At 38.2% G+C, this 13,078-nt stretch overlaps 1 protein-coding gene across 1 annotated transcript in view; it reads right to left on the bottom strand.

Moving 5' to 3' along the window:
* The window catches only part of LOC104521845 (contactin associated protein family member 5), a 97,018-nt gene that overhangs the window by 8,009 nt on the left and 75,931 nt on the right, over positions 1 to 13,078 (bottom strand). Inside the window, exons 10-11 of the mRNA XM_010163963.1 lie at positions 9,288 to 9,418; positions 7,879 to 7,963 (exon numbers count right to left, since the gene is read on the bottom strand). Coding sequence (XP_010162265.1) covers positions 7,879 to 7,963; positions 9,288 to 9,418 — 216 coding nt within the window. The remainder of the gene's footprint in view (positions 1 to 7,878; positions 7,964 to 9,287; positions 9,419 to 13,078) is intronic.

Here is a 13,078-nt window from a genome sequence, read left to right as displayed (position 1 = left end):
CTTTCACCCTTTCCTGTTTTCATAGCTCTGACACAAAAGGTGGATTTGTTGGTATCTTTTAGACATCAGGCAATCTAAATTGCTCTGTTCTGCCCCAATGTGCAAAAGGTAAAGCCTAAGAAATAATGAATTCCTTTTTCATGGTACAGTAGTTTGAAAAGTCTAAGATACAGCACTTTTGAAGGCTTTTTTGGAAAGTCAAATTAAGGGGCAATTCCAGGAGTCTTTTGTCAAAGTAAGCTTTGCATTAATGAGAACTAGGAGATTTGTTGTTGAAAGGCTTTGAAATTTGAAAAAAAAGAAATCAAAGAACAAACCAAAACCAACCCCAGAGTGCTCTGGTAAAAATCCCACATGCACAGATATAGTTTGCTTTATTATATGGCTTTAGGTGCATGCCTTAGGTCTTTCAGAAAGTAGAGCTTTCACTGTTCTCAACAAGAGACCTGCACAACTTGGATGTGAATGACTTGTGCTGCCCTTTGAATTCATGACTGGATAATGTAAATCTGTGATTATGACATGGTTACCTCTGTGAAAGGCTTATTAAAGACCACTCTGTCACTTGAAGTCTTTAAATAATGATGAAATGTTTTTCCAAAAGATGTTTTCACTACATGGGATGGTGCTCAGTAAAAGAAGCAACTTGGTTAAGTTCCAAGGTCTGTGTTGAACCAAGGTCATATGAAACATCAGTGGCCTTCCTCTGACCCAGCTACACTGAATCTTTCTATACATTTGACTGGCCTGGAAAATCACACTGAATTGCTGGGGATGGCTTGGTTTGATCTTCTGACATTTTAGCATTGTGTTTCTGTTCTTGGTACTAGAGATCAAATTACTTTGGATGATTTCTACATGGGGAGTGAGAAGGCAATCTCCTTCGGCTTTTGAGTATTTTAATTGTTCATTCCACACAACTTAAGTCTACTTATATTTATAGGAAGTAATTTTTAAGCTTTGTCTGCTGAATTGTGCATAAGTTGCTCTAGCTTCTTGCTGGGTCCTCTAGCTGCTCCCTAGATGCTGTCATACTGCAATGTCACAGCTCAGTAAGTTTAGTGTCAGTTTTGCTTTCCTGTTTTCCATGTATTTGCAATGGCTTTCCGTGGTAATGAGGATTAAGTCTAACATGTAGTCATATTTTTTTAACCTTTACTGATTGCATCAACTTAATTTATCAGCTAATTCATTCCTATTCACAAAAACAGACATCCTCTTCCACTGCTGTTTCTTTATGTACCTCTGCCTTATAAAACACCCTTGTTTTAAGATCTTAAATAAAGAAAGAAATTTTAAGACTTAATATCTCAGTAATGGGAATTAATTTTAATCATAAATAGTATTTTGCCAGAAGAGAACCAAGCATTAAGCTGCTTAGCAATGTATCAGCAAATTGACATAATAAACGATAACTAATATGACAAGTAACTGGAATCAAAGAGAATAAAAAGTGTTACTTGTGTGTAGGCAGAGTGGCTCAAAAGACCTTCTTTCTAAAGATACCACTGCAGAAAATGGGACCATAAACGTTATCCAATATATTTTTGTTATTTCTTTATAAACATTAATTTTATGTCACTCAGAAACTTAAATCTAAGCTCAAAGTTTACTTGTGTGCTCACTTATATCCAGGAAGGCCCATCATGGGTTTCTTAATCAAAATTTATTTTTAAAGTCAGTGAGAGCAGATATAGACTGTTTCAAATGTCTATGGTCTAACTAATTAATTTATCTAGGTGAATCGCTGGTAGAAGCACAAAGGGTAATTTATTCTGTAGGCTGAAGCACTGGTTGTTCTTTTTTTTTGAGTCTGAGAAACAAAAATATGATTTTTGTGGAAGTTAAAGTGTACCCATCACCTCATTTTGCCAGGGTGCTGAACAGCACTGGCAAGATTATTTCTTGGATATTGTCACTAGATTTGAGCTTATGACCTTGAAGTGAAAGACTCTTGTAGTCTCCACACTGCACCTGTCTCAGAAGAGTTAACTAGGAGGTACTGTGCAGTCGAAAATATGCTGCTATGTATGTCCTTCAACAATGTCCGTAAACTTATCTGATACTAATTATTAATTTAGAAAGGGCAGAAAGCATATCTCAGATTAGACTGGAACCCACAAAAAGGCATCTTTGGAACAATCTCATTTCCTGGTGTAAACCTGCCATAAAGGCAGCAGAGTGAACAATACAGAATTTTTTCCTGGTTAGAACCATTGAACTCAACCAGCTTGGCTCTTCCTTAAGAAAACAATGAACTTGAACAGGAGAAAGGCTTCAGGCATTCAATGCACCTCCAAGATACTTCTGAAAAAGCAAGGAACAGCAGAGCAAAGGTACTTTTTCTCCCAAGTTTTCCCAGAAATGAGCAGAACATGCCAGGATTTGCTTGCTGGCAATTGAACATTTCGTGCCGAGCAGAATATTTGAGAATTTTTGTTTCATTAGGCTTAGCAAAGATAATTTCAGACATGCATTTAATATGTTCTCTTTAAGACAGTTTGTCATCAAAAATGAAGCACTGCTTGGAGTTGAAATATGAAATTTGTTACATATCACAATTTTTGACATTTGAATCCTAACATGTCAAAACACATCAAGGGCTCAAAATATAATCTATAAAAAGAAGACAATATGCAAAAAAGTTGGAGAGATTATGTGCAAAAGAATACAGGCTTTTCTCAGGAGCACACAGCTAAAGTCAAGAATTCAGACTAAAAATAAAATTTCTGGATAGGAGTAGATGACGTTGGACGCTTATTTAGGCAGTATAATCACCAAGAAAATGGGGATTTAAGTATGGTGTTATGATCATATGATAAATTGTATAGCTGGGGAAAAAGTCAGATAGATTTGGTCTCTTTTTGATAGAGACATGATGGCATTATTGGCTTAGACCTTGTATAGCTTGAAGTGCTTGGAGTAGCCAAACTTTGCTTATTTTAACTGCTGCCCCCTTGGTCCCAAATGCCTCTCCTCTTTTATCCTAATTAGTAATTTCCATTTTCCTTAAAGCTTTACTAGGCTCCTCAGAGGAAAAACAATGACCATTAAAGGTGGCCTATAACACAGCCAAGAGATCTTTTTCTGGGGTATGATCTGGCTAAGAAATAGGTATTTAGGGCAAGAACGGTGTGCAAGAAACAAAAGAGCTTTGCAGTGACCAGAGTCCAGTCAATATCTTTTGCCGTGACTGATGTATTGTTTAAAATGTTAGAGCACAATATTCCAAGACTGTGGCTTTAAATTTCTCAAGCAAATTGTGATCTTGTGAGCTTAGAAAAGAGAATGACTTTCCACCCCCAAAAATGGACTTAAGTCTTTTTCATTGAAACTCTCTAAAAGGAGATGCTTTTTTAGGGAAGCTTTTATATCTCAGAGTTAATGCCAACTTACCCCTTCTGATTTAATTATCCTATTATCATCTCCCCCAATATAGTATCACTCTTGGATTAATTGCTCTGTGATCTCTTTAGTGTATAGATTCAATTTTCTTCTTGTGAACTTTTAATAAGAAAAGCTATTGTAGAAATCAAAAGAATTGCAGTGCATTTACGTAACAATTTTAATAAAATTACTTTCCAGACAAACTTTCTTCTATGTACACTTTTTAACAAAGCCGAATAATTCAGCTGAAAGACTCTTACAACTTGAGTGTGTTTTAGTTCAGGCTTTTAGAGATAAAAGATATGATCATGTGCTAGACTACTACACAGTTCTTTACATTGGCAGTGTGGGAAGGACTGATAATTCATCACTTTGAAGACACAAGTAAAATTAGGTGAACATTAATAGGTGCTAAAGAAATCTTTGCAACCTTTTTCTTCAGAATACTCTTGAATCCCTTTCAATGCTACCCTTTTACTCTGGTATCACTACACAGCTAGTATATTAAATTGCTCAGAAGCAAATATGCAGACAACGGGATTCACTTCTCTGCATCAGTGATTATTTTTTCAAGGACTGTAATGGTGAAAGATTTAGACATGTTGAGGCACAGTAAAAAGTTTTCAAAGAATCATTAAGGTTGACTCCAAAACAAATAAATTATATTTTCCATTGAGATAGCAGCTTTTTCTAGACAAGATCTAAACATATGCAAAGGTGTCTCTGAGATCAGAGAACTACAGAATAATTTAAGTTGAAAGACACCTCCGAAGGTCATGCAGTTCGATCCTTCATTCAAAGTGGAGCCAGCTTCACAGTTAAGTCAGATTGCCAACAGAACTCATGTGGTTAAATACAGCAGTGTGATCTCTGCAAGGAGTAGTTAAAGTAAATGAACTGGGACTCTGGTTAAGATTTCACTGAAGCTTTGACATAAACTGTATGACCCTCTTGGGGCTTAAATCCAGTACTCACTAGAGCCCATGGAAAAACTCCCATTGATGCCGATCAGATTTGGATAGGTCCTTTTGTGTCTTGACTCTATATGTGTGAAATAAAAATCACAACTACAGGATAATATTTCTCTGTTGCTGTTGGATACTGTGAGGATGAATTCAACAGAAGTCTGTTGGCTACTTGAATGCTGCTTCTTTTTACTCCCTTGTCTTCAAAGCCACACTTATATTTAGATTGATCTTTCTAAGGCAGCTATATGGCCCTATTACTGTGGATCTGAACAGCTCACAGCCTTTAATGTTTTTATCCTCCCAGTACCCCTCTGATGTAGGGAAGTTCTATTATCCATGCTTTACTGATAGAGAACAGAGATAGCAAAGCTCAGACTGGTTCCACTGGGAATAAAATGCCTGCTTACCTTTATATCTGTACATAAATGGCTTGCCCAAGGTCATACAAGCAGTCTGTGTCAGAGTGTCCCTATGTTTTGAATTCCAAGTGAGCCCCCTCTACCTTAAATAGAGGGTTTTTTCCTGGAATTCAGAGCTACAGGTAGGGCAGCCATTGAAAAATATAGCAGATTTGAAAAGCAGAAAAACCCATCAGAGTTTAAGTAGCTTTTGACTAAAGGAATTGTAATGGGGCTGGGGGGTGGGAAGCACTATTCTTCAAAAACTGGTCATTGTATAGAAATGCTCTTTTCAAGAATTCCAGCTGTGCTAAAATGGTTATCACAAGAAAATCTGGTGAGGAAGAAGTTTCAATCTTTTATGATGTCCTGCTGGAAGCTCTCTTTGAGATTTCTCAGCCAGTGGGAAATGAATGGTGGAGTCCAGAGAGCAGGTGGTATAATCATCTGGTTAAGCAGCCAGGATGAGGCTGTTAGAGCAGGGAAACAATCAGCGGTGTGACAGGAAAGAAGGTAGACAAATTTTCAGAAGAGTATAGCATAGATATGTAGGACATGTAGAATGGAGTTTTTGTATATGGTTCTATTTCAGTGGACAATTAAATGGTCCTAACAAATGCCTTTAGGTACCTGAATCCCAGTGGTACAAACACTACAGAAACAACACTGCAGGAAGTTGAGGTGTACTTCAAAGCATCATATGCTTCTGGAAGTTTATGCTTTGATGAGGCAATAACAATGACAAGGAAGAAATTGGAGGATATTGTTTTAGCTCACCTGTATTTACCTTCTGGTGAATCATTAAAAGAAGTTATGTCGACATTTTACCCATATAATAGTATAAATTATGAATGGACATAGTTATGTAAGTTCTACATTCCTAAAATGACAAGGTCCTCTTGATACAACAGGGCAATACTCTTGACTTTGTAGCAGCAGGGATTTTTGTTGTTGTTGTTGGTTTTGGTTTTTGTTTTCAGCATAGGACAGTGTGCAACCCAAGTAAGTTTGGAGATGATATATAGTTGAGAGGAGCAATTGGTGGATCAGATGGTTCTGTCAGCAGTAAGAGGGACATTGACAAACTGGAGAAACGGGACAACAGGAACCTCATGAAGTTTAACAAAGGTAATGAAAAGTTTTGCACTTGGGTTAGGAATAACCCCATCTACCAAAACTGGTTAGGTGTGACCAGCTGGCAGCTTTGAATAGAAAGATATGGCGGCCCTAGTGGACAACAAGCTGACCACAAGCCAGAAATATGCCCCTGCAGCAAAGGCTGCCAATGACATCCATGGTTGCCTTGGGAAGAGCATTGCAGAAGACAGAAGAAGGTGATCTTTCCCCCATACTCTGCATGGATGTAACACTGGGTGCTGAGTCCAGTTCTGGGCTCACCAGTGGAAGAAAGACATGGACTTACTGGAGTGAGTCCAGTGAAGGGCTGCAAAGATGATTAAGGGACTGGAGCATCTTTCATATGAGGAGAGGCTTGAAAGAGCTGGGACTGTTCATCCTGGAGAGGAGAAGACTCTGGGATTTGTGATTCTCTGAGGGCACAAGGACTCAACAGAGCTACAGCTGTGGGATAAAATCTGGAAAATGAAATCTTGAAATTCACTTAACGTATGAAGAAGAAATCAGAATTAGGGTTAGACTTCAACTAAAGTGACTTTCTGGGATGCACTGTGTGATTCCTGGTACAGCAATAAGATTCCCCACCATCTGGAAGGCCAAGTTTATGGCTTTAGTATAATTACAGAAGATGAACTACTGCTATTATTATTATTATTACTAAAACAAAATTCCAATAAACTTGGGGGCAAGAGAGAAGTAACAGAAGGATATATCCATTAAAAACTGTCTGGAGACAAGTCTGTAGTGTTCAGTGGAACTGAATGCCAGACCTCTAGAGATACATCTGGGCTTTTTGGCTTTGCAACAACCTTGTACTTGTAAAGTTAATCATATTTTTGTGACTAAATCTAGTTTCTCTCCATGATGCTGAGCTGCACCTTGTCAGCTTGCTGGCTATGTGTTTGAAGGTTTTTGTGCTATGTTCCATCTTGCTTGTTAGAAAAGTGTTCCTGTATTGATTTGGTATCAATAGCTGGAGCTTTAGGAAGAGTTATGATAAGCAATGCTCTTTTAGATTTTCAGTACTACAGCTAAAAGTTGATAAAACAACATTTTTAGCTTAACTCTGACTTGGGCTGAAAAGTGCCAGGTTCCCAAACCTGCCCACAAAGGCTTGGAGGATTGCTGCATTCTGAACAAATATGGGTACAATTAAGGGGAAAATCAGTTCCTGCCCTTAATCTGCTTAGTAAAATTTGATGCAGAAGTCACTGATGTCATTATATACAATTATACTGCACAAGTAGACACTGTCTGTTGTTTCTGTCTAGCTACCAGTCCTGCAGGCCTTGGGTGCTATTAATAAAACATATAAAATTGCAATAATCAAACAGATGTCAGGTTTGATATGGAGGCCCAGTTCTAACAAGACTAAAATGTCTATAACCAAGGAAGCATTTAGAATCTTACTGGGAATGAATAAGACTCTTATATAAAATTATATAACATATTTGACAACAAAATAGAGGAGTTCTACTGTCCAAATTTCTGTCAGAGTTTTCCTGGTCTTGTAATGGCTTTGAAGTGTGGAGAGGCAAAGATGAAGGAAGTCCATACACAGAACATGCAGAACTGTGGCCTCAGTGCTATATGTAATATAAATATTCCTTGCTGAATTTAAATGCAAAAGGACTGGAAGTGAAAAAAGGGTAGAGAGGATGAAGGCTTACAGTGCTGCTGTTCTTATTGTTGGGAAACAGAGATGGTTTGAGAGGAGCAAACTGTAGTCTGCAAAATTATATCATTTGGCTAAGACGCCACCCTGTGCAATGGGAGAAGTTAATACTGCTATCAGTTCAAACAAGTAAAGCTGTCAAATTTCAGCATTGATGAGATATACAAATTGGAGTATTGGAATGCTCAGGCCAACTCTTATAGCTAAACCAGCCAAACAAAACCCCAATCGTATTAAAAACCCAACATATAGAACAGGTTAACTCCAGTATTATAACGACTGATAAAACAGGAATATTTTTAGTAGAACCTACCTGTGACCTTGCCCAAGGTGAGTGATTTGATGGCTTTAAAATCAATCTCAGAAAAGTTGTGTTTGAGTTTGAGAACTTGATCAACCTGGAAGAGGTCAATAAAATTAGTTCATTACAACAGTATGTAGACACTCCTCGATCTCTCTGTACTGAAGACTTCTGGGAACGCTCTCAGCTGCAAATCAGTTAATTCTGCCCCCAAGCGTGATTCAGTTTCTAAAGATAGCAAAGTGAACGTGCTTTGATTTTAGCATGAGAAGCTGAAAGTTACACCAGAATAGTCATAAAAAGGGCTTTGAAGAAACTTCCCCTGCAGAAAAGCTTAAAATGTTTGACACTGAAATTCCCCTGCTTCCCAAAATCCATGTATAGTCACTTCAGAATACACTCAATGGAGGTCTCTCTGGAAATGTATTGTGAAGAATCAGTTCTCCATAGAAGAAAACCATAGTGCAGCAGACAATAGAGGACTAGTACTTGAGGAAAACCCTGGCTTTTAGCATAAACCTCCTTCCTAGATAATCAGGCCTACCCACTCTAGTTGCACACTGTGTTATCTTTTTACCACCCAGAAATGAAAACTGCAGAGGAAAGATAAACTGGCACTCCTTGTGTTTCTGTCTCCTCATTCTACTCCTTTAACACATGGCTTCTCTTGAGATTCTGTCACTCTTCCCTGTTAAATGATGGCCGATCAGGTCTAACCAATTTGTTTAATAATATCAACTGCTATAAATAGCCTCAGAAAGAAAATAGAAGAAACAGTAAGATGGTCCTCTTCTCCCTGCCTTGGAAAAACAGGCAATGCAGGGGAACAAGGCAGAGGAGGGTTCTCATCTCTCATGGGTCTGTCACAGTCAGCATGGCTTGCTTCTAGCAAAGGTACAGAGCATCGTCATGCATATGGTGGCTGCACCCTGTGTTCCTTCAACTTTTCATTTTCTGTGAGAGGATAAGGCAGCTGGGGTCACATTCTCCCTTGGGGCACATGCCCTAAATTAAATTACATTCCCAGGTGCTCATTCCTCAGCTGTTTTTCTCCCTTTGACAGCTTTTTAGTGATCCATACTGTATGCTTCCTCTGGGACTACAGGTCACACAGATATCCCTACATCCTGGAACCACTCCAATGGTCCCAATGAACTTCTCGCTGAAGGTGTTTCCTAATTCACAGATTATTAGAGACAAGGGAAGGATCACTCTATGGAAAACACCATAGTTGAACACTTTAAAGAAGGGTCTGGATGGAGCTTTGATCTAATGCACACGTCTCTTCTGCTGCTGGACCAGCTTTTGTTGCATCAGTTCAATGTGAAATTTTGCCTCCTGCTGGTGATCAGGCATTGAAATCAGTGGGTCTGATTGTGGTACGAAGTATTATTTAACACTCAATATAAGCCACAGCATACCTGAATGACAAGCTCTTTGCCTTCTCTGTTAATCTTCACATGGTGAAGCTCTCGGTTGGCAAAATTTCCAGAGTCAATGGTGAAAATGAGGAGTCCGTCCTTACTCAGCTTGTATCGGACCTGTAAACTTCCTTAAAACCAAAACAAAATTCTAAGTATAAAACCTGTGTCCATAATGAGATACTGTTCAATACCTTTACGCAACATATAACTCATTTTCTTTTTATTACAGTGAAGTAACAAGGTTAAAAAGTCAAGAAAGATGTTGAAGAAAAATGAAAGAGTTCAAAATGTAATGAAAAGTGTGAAAAAAAAAAAAACCAATCACTGGAACAGTTTTCCTTCCCACTAGCTAACAAACTTTGCTATGGAGAAACATAACTTAATTAAGTAACTAAGTATATCAAAGGAGAGTGCGTCTGTCTGCAGGTCAGACATTTAGCACTGCCACAAAAGCTGATCTACATTAGTCTGTTAAGGATGGTTTCCACCAGAGGGCATGCAGGTCTTGCACTGTTGCATTAAACTAATATTGGTGGATTTTACTATTCGTTTTCATCAAGATGTAATGGACAATGCAGAAGACAGTGACAACTGTGAGAATTATAACTTAATTTCAAACATTTAAAGGCCTAGACTCATTATAATTTATATGCAATACAAGAAAAGAGATATTGTAAATGATTATACAGAAAAAAATTTTTTTACTTTGGTGTTCTAATGTGTTTGAAGAAATAAATAAAATTAATATAAAAATGAATGCCTAACATCTCTTTCAGTCTTTGTATCAAAAAAAGCATTGCAACTTATGATAAATAACAGTACCATAACAAATCAAAATGCAAAAGAAAACAAGGAAGTCAATATGAATTTTAATCCTTCCACAAATGACTACAGGGAATATATACATATGTATATATAAGTCTATAATTTTAAAGGAAAAAAAACCTATTCTGATAAAATCCTTTCAAGCTTACTTCTCTAGGGATGAATGATAGGGACCAACAGACTGATTGTCGTAGGGATGTGCTCACACTGTGTTAGCTCTAGGACTGGTTTCAGTGTTTGCAGAGGCAATGCTTGTGTGCACATCATGATGCAGCACCGTGTCAGAGAAGCCCATGGTACACCTGCACCAGCTGCTGCATATGCATGGTGCACCACAACGGTATTCAGAGGCACTGCTGAAACTAAAAGCAGTCTGGTTGTTTAATGAGGTGAACGAGCAGCCTTGCTTGGCTCTTATATTCAACCGTATTAATGCTGAAAGACTTCTTGCAGGTCTAGAGTTAGTGAGAAAGGACATGGGGCAGTTTTCCTTCACTACATAGTGTAGTGACTTCAGCCTTGCAAATTCTCCCTAAATAAGGTCATCTCTGTTGTCCCACAACCTACTATAAAACCACTTTACAGAAAGCTTAAAACAATGTATAATTTTCCTTCAGAAGGGGAATTTTGCCACCTCTACACAACTCACAGTGATGTTGGTAGCCCTTACAGATTGGACTCAGAGTCCAGTTAAGATCATCCCTCCTCCTTTTCCCTCACCAGGATGTTTAGCTGCTCAGGCTCCTAAGAGCTGCGCTTTCTGTAACATTCAATATATCCCAGATGAGCACTGCCGCTCTCTGAGCTTTGGAGGATAAAGACAAAGCTTCCAAAAATGAGAGGGAAAATGAGAATGATCTACTAGAAAGAAGGCCTTTTAGCTGATTGAGAGGGCTGCTGGATCAGGTGAGCTTTTAAAGTAAAAATAATAATAAAAAAAGGAGGTAAAAGACATTTACTTTCTCACACATAATCATGGATATTAGAGGAGAATTTGTGAAGAGATCAAGGTCAGTAACAACTGCTAAATTATTCAGTCTGATATTATAGGTCCTGATTCAGCTGCCTCAAATCATACTGTAAAGCTCCCATCACCTCACTGCATAGCCAGGACAAGGAGCGATTGTCTATCAGCATTAGTGATAGTCCCACGTAAAGGTCCAAACTTAAATCACAATCCCTTTTTCTGGTACTGAATGAAAGATGCATCAACAGGGAATAACAGTGTAAATATCCTACAATCACTTTACTCTAGAAAGACAGGAAAGAAGCAGCCCAAGTGCAAGGAAGTAAGGGACTGTCTTCAGACTGACACATTGGGGCAGTGGGAGAGTCAATAAAAACCTGAAAGGTTGTCTGACCCTGCGCACCACAGCTGAGATGACCACACAGAATAAGCTGAAACAAAGACGTGATAGTGTAACAGATCGGTCCAAGCTAAAAATCATGTCCCAGAAGAAGTACTTTACAGGTTGCCTCTTACCTCTGGGGTCTTTGAAAGGGGTGCAATGCAAAAAATGGAATGGGGCCCAGATTTGGTCTGTACCTTGTACTAGTCGCTCAGTTTGTAAATATGAAAAAACTTCTTTGCTCTTTTCACGTGCTATGGACACACCAGTATATAAAATTGTCCTGGTTTTTAACTGAGACACAGATAGGTTTCTTTTTAATAGCTACAACAGTGCTGTGTTTTTGTTTCAGCATCTGATTTGTTATGAGAAAAAGCTGATACCACACCAATGTTTTCATTTGTCACTGGAAGTGAAGGACTTTGTATTTCACTAGTCTACAAGTGCAAGATCTAGGGGAAGCAACAAATATTTAAATTATTAAGCTAGATTAGCTTTTGGATATGCCAATGGGCTATTCCATATCATATAATATCATGTTCAGTATACTAATGGGGTCTCTCTCTCTTACTCTCTCTGGCTTTCGCCCAGGCTCTCGCTCTTCTGGGATTGCGGTTTCAGTTTTGGGATTGTTGCTCCTCTGAGATCATTATCTGGGAATGGGCCAGGCTTGGTCGGTGGGTGGTGAGCAATTGAAATGTGTATCACTCATTTACATATTTTATTACTATTACTATTAATATTATTTTAATTTTACTATTTTAAGTTATATTTTATTTCAGTTATTAAATTGTTCTTATCTCAACCTACAAGTCTCTTTACACTTACTTCACCAACTCTCTCCCCTAACCCCTGGGGGCAGGGGGAGTGAGCAAGTGGCTTTGTGTGGTTGCTAGCCAAGTCAGGTGAAACCACCACAAAAATATAAATGGTACTACTATATCCAAGTGATCAACATAGCAACCAACACATTTGTGTTCAAAGAAAGCCAGCAAGATCTGTCATCTGTCTAGGCTCTCAGCTGCTACAAAGAGGGATTTACCCATTGAATTAATCAGAGAAGCACTGATTTTAAACCAGAAACCATCTGTTCCATTTGTTGGGAGACAATAGAGGAGGTTCTTGACATCCATTAAGAACAGATCTTACTTTCTATAGCGGTACAATTTTACCTTAAATCATTTAAAGAGATCAGTGAATAGCATCTTATTTCATCAAATTGCTTTGAATTCCAATGGCAACTTTTTTTGAATGGCTGCTCTTCAAAACCATTGAATTCAAATTGGCATTTTGCCTGGGGTCAAATTTGCATTAATATAAACCAGAAATACATGAGCTCATCTCTCCAGAGGTGCTTTGGAACTTACAGCAGTGTAGCTGAGAGCTGAGTTTGGCTTGCATTCAGTACCAAAACTTCTGTTTTCAGAGTACAGAATAATTTGTCAGATTGCATTGCCATTTTGCTACTTGACAGGCAAAATAAATGGCTTATTAATTAGGATTATTATTAAGAATTTTTTTTGTCCTCTGAATTTTGATCATCTGTTCCACTGACTTCCTCCATTACATCAGGCCAGTGTCACTAACTGCAAATAAAAACCTTTGCATAAACCA

This window comes from Antrostomus carolinensis, unplaced genomic scaffold (genome assembly GCF_000700745.2).
Source record: "Antrostomus carolinensis isolate BGI_N321 unplaced genomic scaffold, ASM70074v2 scaffold5993, whole genome shotgun sequence".
In the NCBI taxonomy this organism is placed as follows: domain Eukaryota; kingdom Metazoa; phylum Chordata; class Aves; order Caprimulgiformes; family Caprimulgidae; genus Antrostomus; species Antrostomus carolinensis.
Note: the sequence above shows the minus strand (reverse complement) of the source record. Positions and strands in the feature narration are given on the sequence as shown.